Raw genomic sequence first — 6,946 nt, forward strand, 5'->3', positions numbered from 1 at the left:
AACCTTAGCGGGTTTAACATACTTTTTTACCAGGGATACCAAAACAGTACGGGATGCGCAACTACGCCCCTAGTGATCATTTTTGACGCCAACTGACGGTACACTCACACATGGCAGTGATCAGTGATGGCACATTTGCACAGTACTCAGCACTAGCAGTCAGTGACCACAGGAAATCAATAGTCTACGGTTATCGGTGATTAACCTGATCTGTGGGCTACTGTATATTTTAGTTAAATTGTAAGGCCAATTTACAGAGACATTGCAGCCCGTGAGTAGAAATATATTTTAATGTTACAATTGGTTTATAACTAAGGGTGTTCACTGTGTGGTTAGTGTTAAAATCAGTATTATTCAAGAAGGAGTAGATTACCTGACTCTAACTGACTATTTTATGCATGAAGCCTTGAACCCTTTCTAAAAGTTACTGATAAGTGGCACATGAAAACAGATGTGTAGTGGTGTCAGGCCTAACTGTCCAATTTTGCAAAGAGACATTGAGGTTAATCTGGTATTAAAAAATGATTGCCTACTGTATTTTAATCATTATGTAATACTGTAGGCCTATATACTATAGCCTAACTAACCAAATATAGAGCTTTGCAAAAGGGTGCAACCTATTTCGTCCCTTGAACACTTCGTACCCCGATTTCAGAGGACGAAATCAGAGTACGAATTGTTCAGGGACGAAATAGGTTGCATTCTTTGCAAAAGACATTTATGTTATGTGCTGTAGAATAGAAATTATTAATGCTATTTATTAACCAAAACATACAATTTTGCAACATTACAATTTTGCTTACCCTATTGTACGGTACGGTAACTCCCTAAACCAGTAATTCTGTTTATTTATAGCTTTTCTACTTGTACAATATTACAGTTCAAGGTGAAATTCTGCTCCAGTATTATAAGATTTTTTATGCAATATGGGATACTATTGTTGTGCTCCAGGGTGCAAAGTTGGTAATCGTGCGTTTAAAAGAACTGGGGAAAAAGTTTCAATGTTTCGATTTCCAGCAGATCCTGAATTGCGTAAGGCTTGGATTAGAGCTATATCCAGGGAAAATTTAACTGTGACACCACACACAAGAATTTGTGGTAAGCATTTCTACGGAGATGATTTTGAAACAACATCAATCGATAGCCACTTAGATCGCCAACAACGCAGAGAGTCTGCGAAACTTAATCAGCCACGGTTGAAGCCATCAGCTGTGCCTCGCATTTTTGCTGGCCTGCCTCACTATCTGACAAAACCGGCTCCAGTAAAGCGCTCAACTTCTGCTGCAACTGCCACAGAAAGACTGAAAAAAGACAAAGCTAAACTTCAAGATCAAAATGAAGAATTTCTGTTGCAAGACTCTTGTTGTGATTTGGGTTCTTTAAAAGATAAACTCAATGAAGTGGTTATTCCTTCTGGATATATCAAATTGTTAAAAGAATCTTCTTTGGAATTCCACTTTATAACATATAACAATGGCAGCCACATTTCTCCTCAGTTAATGGCATCTTTGGTGGTAGGGGAAACTTTAGATGTGCATGCATTTGTATGTTCTATTTCTGTGCCACAAGAAACATTTCAGCATCTGATGAGCTCCGATTCATTAAGCAAAGTATCAGAGCTTTGCAATATTCTGGCATTCTGCAAAAACCTTATAGAATCACCAAGTGGTAACAATAGTAAGACTTTTGCCAAGTCGGCTGTTGCAGCCCTTGAGCAATGCAAAGCAAACCTGGAAGAAAACGAAAGCCAAGATGAAGGTTTACCCCTAATTCAATTTGTGTCCGAGCAACTTCAGTTGTTGTACATAGATAAAAATGGCCGACGGTATTCACCCAGGTTACTAACCATGTCGTTTCTGTGGCAGCTCACTAGCAACTCACTATACAAAAAGCTTAGTGAGTTTTTTATACTGCCATCAGTCAGAAGACTTCAGCAAGTTTCGAGTGATTGTAATGTAGAGACTAAATCTATAGATTTGCAATACCTGAAGCAACGAACTGTCGACTTATCTGAAGGAGAAAAAATGGTAACCTTGCTTATTGATGAGGTATACACTGCACAAAGGGTTGAATATTGCAATGGCGCTTTCATTGGATTAACAGAGGAAGGCCAACGAGCGAAAACCGTGTTGACATTTATGGTGCAATCAGTATGTAAAAAATATAAAGATGTTGTGTGCCTGGTGCCAATTGAAAAGATAAGTACACAGCTGCTTCGAACCTTCTTTAACAAAGTGATGCAATCTCTAGATGAAATTTTCTTTGTTGTTGCTATATCTGTTGACAATCATGTGTGCAATAGGTAAGCTTATAATATGCTTGATGACAACTATCTATAGCAAATTTAATAGGATTACAGGGTGTTTCAAAAATTTAACACCATTAACCTTTAATATGTATTAAAATCAAGGTTGTGAAAAATCCTATGTTTATGGGTTTTTTTACAACAATGATTTCAATACATTTCAAAGGTAAATGGTGTCAGATTTTTTTAAACACCCTGTCACGTATTATATTTTAATCCTATTTCAATATTGTTTTTCACAACCCGTCCATAAAACAGAATTTTTAAAAATGTGAAAATAGAAGAAATGCTGTTCAGAATTGTTGTTAAACCTTGATTATCATTTTATAATAACATGCTAAAGCATTAGGCTATTGTTTTCACATTCAATCAAAGTCCAACCGGTTTTATGATATCTGAAAATTTTTTGCAAAAAAATTGGACTGCAAATGGTTAAAATGTAATAGTTTTTATACAAACAATTTCTGCACTAAAGTCCCAATATGGAGAAAAGTTACAAGTTTATTGCAAACTGTTTTTCGCCAGTTTTTTTTTTTGGCTGACAAAACTGAAACAACCTCGATTGAAAGAAGTGGTGTCACGTTTTTTGAAACATCTTGTCTATTGAATGAAACTGGTTTAATATTACATGCTAAAATTTATGTGTGATTTATAATGGGTTATGCATTTTCAGGAAGTTGTTTATGGATTTATGTGGAAGCAATAAGCTCTCAAACAGCATTGCACACCCTTCAAGGAATGGAGAGCGTTTATTTCTCTTGTTTGACTTCACCCACAACTTTAAAAACATTTTTAACAATTTTGTGAATAAGAAGCGATTCCACATTCCTCATATTTCTGGTGCTGAACATATTTTGGGAGAGCAATGCACAGCTGAATTTGCACATATAAAGCGCTTGTACACTCTTGAAGAGCATAAACCTCTGAAAGTAGCATTTGCACTGAAGAAGGCATCACTTAACCCAAGCAATATTGCCCGCACCTCACCTCTACACGCTTTAAGTAAGTACAGTAGCTTTTGTAAGCAGGGCTCAAATGAAGATCCTCCCCGGTCCTTTGGAGTGATGATGATCGCCCCTACAAAGGTTGACTCAAACTTAACTTCCCTCTCCCCCAGAAAATGGTCACGGGATCTTCAGTTGATTCTTCAACCCTATCCAGGCTACATTTTCACATTATTTAGTCATCTAACTTGTTTTAGTTTGTATAAGAAAATTACATTATATATTTATTGTATCATAAAACAATGAAAACTATTAATACTACAAAAAGTGCTCAATGCCAAGCAAAAAGGCAAAGCAGAGCGAATTAAATCAAATATAGTTATTATTATTTGAAGCCTTTACAAATTGTTTCACCTATCGGATCATCAGAAGGTCTTATTCAAATAGATTCTATTTGAATAAGACCTTCTGATGATCCGATAGGTGAAACAATTTGTAAAGGCTTCAAATAATAATAACTATATTTGATTTATTGTATCATATATATATAATCCAGAAATTGATTGCAGCAGTTGCAATTGATATATATATATATAATTTTGGTTTTTCACTTGCAGGTGTGTTTAGTGAATCCACCGTAAATGGACTTCTTATGTATGCTGACACCAATCCGGGCTTTAAGGAAACTGCCAAATTTCTCCAATTCATCTGCAATGTTTGGAAGGTGATGTCTGTCAAAACACCATTCAAAGGTATATTTTCCAAGTGTGATTAATATTTTTAAATATAGCCAGTCGTTACGGCACGTCGGCACAGGTTACTAGTTTTCTCTGGGCATATTTTCTGTACAGTTTATGCACAACTTTTTAGAAAGCTGCACAAAGATTTTTTGCAATTGAAGTAAAACATTTGGATTTTTTCCTAGAATTTTATTACTTTTTTGTACAAATGACCTAGTTGTTACTTACAGAGTAAGTTTAGAAGCTCATTGAAAAATCAATCTGATTATGTTTTGAATTTTGAGACTAAAAGATGCAAAAATGCACACGGCCTTGCACTTGGTATACAGGGAACCTTTACTTTAGAACTCTAACCAGCCTTCACTATTTTTAACAACTTTTATATATATATTTCAGGCATGGCAAAAAATGATGACATGTGCATGCCAATGAAGTTCACTTCAACGGAAGAAGAAAAACCTGCAAATTTACGCTTTCTTAAGTCAGCAAAGGATATTTTAGTGAAATGGCAGCAATCCGGCACTTCTGGGCTTACAGACCAAACATTCCTAGCATGCATTCAAACCATGTCTGCAATGCCTGAACTTGCTCAATACTTGCACGACAGGATTGGATTGAAGTATGTGTTACCGGGAAAATTTACCTCTGATCCAATCGAAGGCCGTTTCGGGTGGTACCGCCAGGTTAGTGGAGGAAACTTTTTTATGTCCATAAAGCAACTGCTTGAGGCAGAAAAGAAAATACGCAAGTTGAGTTTGCTTCAACAACATGGCATACTGGCTGCATCCAAATTATGTTCGCTTGACTCTATTTCTCTGGGAAGTGGAAAGCTTATTAATGCAGACAGCTCCATTGTTTCTTGGCTCGAAAGGTTTTTCTCAGAGGTAACACTTGATGATTTGTCGGAGACAGATGCAAATGTGGCATATTTTGTGAGTGGCTACATTGCAAGAAGTATATCCCGAAGACGACGGTGTTCGCCCTGTAAAGTTCTGTTGGTAAAAAGTGATGACTGCCCAGCCCCAACATGTGAATCTGAAGAGCATGTGAAATTGTTTGAAATTGCCAATCGAGGTGGTCTGTCTGTCCCAACAGAATTTTGTTTTTCTGCAACAACATTGGCTGTTCACTATTACAGTGCAGTGATATCTGATTATAATGCAAAAGAGAAGTTGTGGACTGCACCAAACCAGCGCTCCGTGTTTATACGAGCCCTGAAAAAGATAGTGGAGGCGTCGAACGTTTACAGAGGTGCATTCAAACAGATGTGTTCTGCAGGCCACTCAAATTTCGAACTTATTCTTCAAACAGCATTTAATTGTTTTGCTAAAAATGAGTTGAAACGTTTTAATGCACCTGGACGTGAGGAACCAGAGAAAACGGCCCGGAAAGTACGAAAACTTACCAGTGGCAGTGGTACAAAAACTGCATCATGACTTACATTAATTAGAAATTTAGGAAAGCCACGGACCCTTTAGCCCCCCTGCTACGTCTATGGTTATTTTACCGGTACTAGTTGTAATGTATTGGAACCGCACCGTTGCACTCTTAATTTTGTGTGGGAATTCGCCCTTGCCAGTGTCCCGCGTTTTGCTTTACGCGCTTTTCATGAGAGCAAGTCTTTTAGGCGCAGACAGTTAGGCGCCAGTCAAATAGGCGCGCACACTGTGGTCTGTGGCGTCTGGATATTTAGGTGCGGAGCACTGTGGCGCCCGTTCATTTAGGTGCTATTCCTAGTAAAGTCTGCAGATTGTATCAGCTTGGCATGTAGGGCAATGCTTTTCACACAAAATGTTGTATTGAACAGAAAAACATAATGTTTTTTAATGCGCGTGTTCGGCACTTATTTGTTGTTAGTCCAGGTTTGCGGCGGCGAAAGCTTTATCAATAAATTATTCAAGTTTGCGAACATAACTGAGTTCACTTTTAGTGAGTTAAATAATAACTACCGGTACACTAAACATCAGTAAAAAATATACCGTAGTCTATATTCAAGCGGGTGGTAGGCTTGAGTGAAGAGTAGCCTAACTTAGTTTTCCATCAAAACCCCGACTAGGTTTAATAACGAGCAAAGTCGCACCATTATGCTTGCAACTTGTAGGCAGGGTTCATAATGCTCTATGGAAATGTATTATTATTCATGTTGTAAAGCGTTGTCTCATACGTAGCCTACTCGCAATACGACCAGTCGACCAATCCATCCCGAGTAAAAGTAATTGCGAAAGATAACAGATTAAGTAAAGTTCCATCTGGCTGCAACCTGTGTTCAGGATGCATTGCAAATGTCCTGTGGAGATGTGCTAACACCAAGAGTAGTAGAGCGTTGTCTGGCACCTCATCTCCACACGCGCATTAACAAAACAACATATGTTTCTAACCAATGTAACATTATATGTGAAAAGCATTGCCCTACATGCCAAGCTGATACAATCTGCAAACTTTACTAGGAATAGCACCTAAATGAACGGGCGCCACAGTGCTCCGCACCTAAATATCCAGACGCCTAACTGTCTGCGCCTAAAAGACGTGGACCCCTTTTCATGACGTCATAATTGGTCGCCTTTAGGCTTTCTTGACAGTGTTGTGCTATTTCTTCTTACATTCTGACATTTATTACATTATTATAATACAATTATAAGTTCAATCGACTTAGTGTCGGAGTCATGTTGTAGTTGTCGAAGTCTGTGCAACATTACATGGTGTCAGAGATGGATTCGATGCAAGCAACAAAGTCAGAGATGAATTTCCAACAAGGAAATGTTGCAGATAATTTTAAAAAGTGGAGGCAGATGGTCGAGTTAACGTTCAAATTTGCGAATTTTTGTGATAGTAGGAAAACTAATCACCGAACGTCTAGGCCATTATACCCGCAGTCAAATCTAGAAGAATGCAGCTACTTGTTGCTGCTGATGAAAACGCTATTGCTGATGAAAGCGTTGCTGCTGATAAAAATGTTA

At 37.8% G+C, this 6,946-nt stretch overlaps 1 protein-coding gene across 1 annotated transcript; it reads left to right on the plus strand.

The window, feature by feature from the left end:
- The first annotated feature begins 862 nt into the window (after positions 1–862).
- LOC145777210 (uncharacterized) lies at positions 863–5,903 on the plus strand. Its single transcript, XM_082588534.1, has 4 exons — positions 863–2,302; positions 2,979–3,307; positions 3,867–4,001; positions 4,386–5,903. The coding sequence occupies exons 1-4, from the start codon at positions 927–929 to the stop codon at positions 5,423–5,425; spliced, it is 2,880 nt and encodes a 959-aa protein (XP_082444660.1). The 5' UTR covers positions 863–926; the 3' UTR covers positions 5,426–5,903.
- The last annotated feature ends 1,043 nt before the right edge of the window (positions 5,904–6,946 follow it).

Source organism: Aplidium turbinatum, chromosome 9 (assembly GCF_918807975.1).
Source record: "Aplidium turbinatum chromosome 9, kaAplTurb1.1, whole genome shotgun sequence".
Classification (NCBI taxonomy): Eukaryota; Metazoa; Chordata; class Ascidiacea; order Aplousobranchia; family Polyclinidae; genus Aplidium; species Aplidium turbinatum.

Coding starts and splice junctions, on each gene's coding strand:
- LOC145777210 (XM_082588534.1), top strand. CDS start 927: ATGGGATACTATTGTTGTGCTCCAGGGTGCAAAGTTGGTAATCGTGCG. Junction 3,308..3,866: donor CTCACCTCTACACGCTTTAA/GTAAGTACAGTA, acceptor TTTCACTTGCAG/GTGTGTTTAGTGAATCCACC. Junction 4,002..4,385: donor TGTCAAAACACCATTCAAAG/GTATATTTTCCA, acceptor TATATATTTCAG/GCATGGCAAAAAATGATGAC.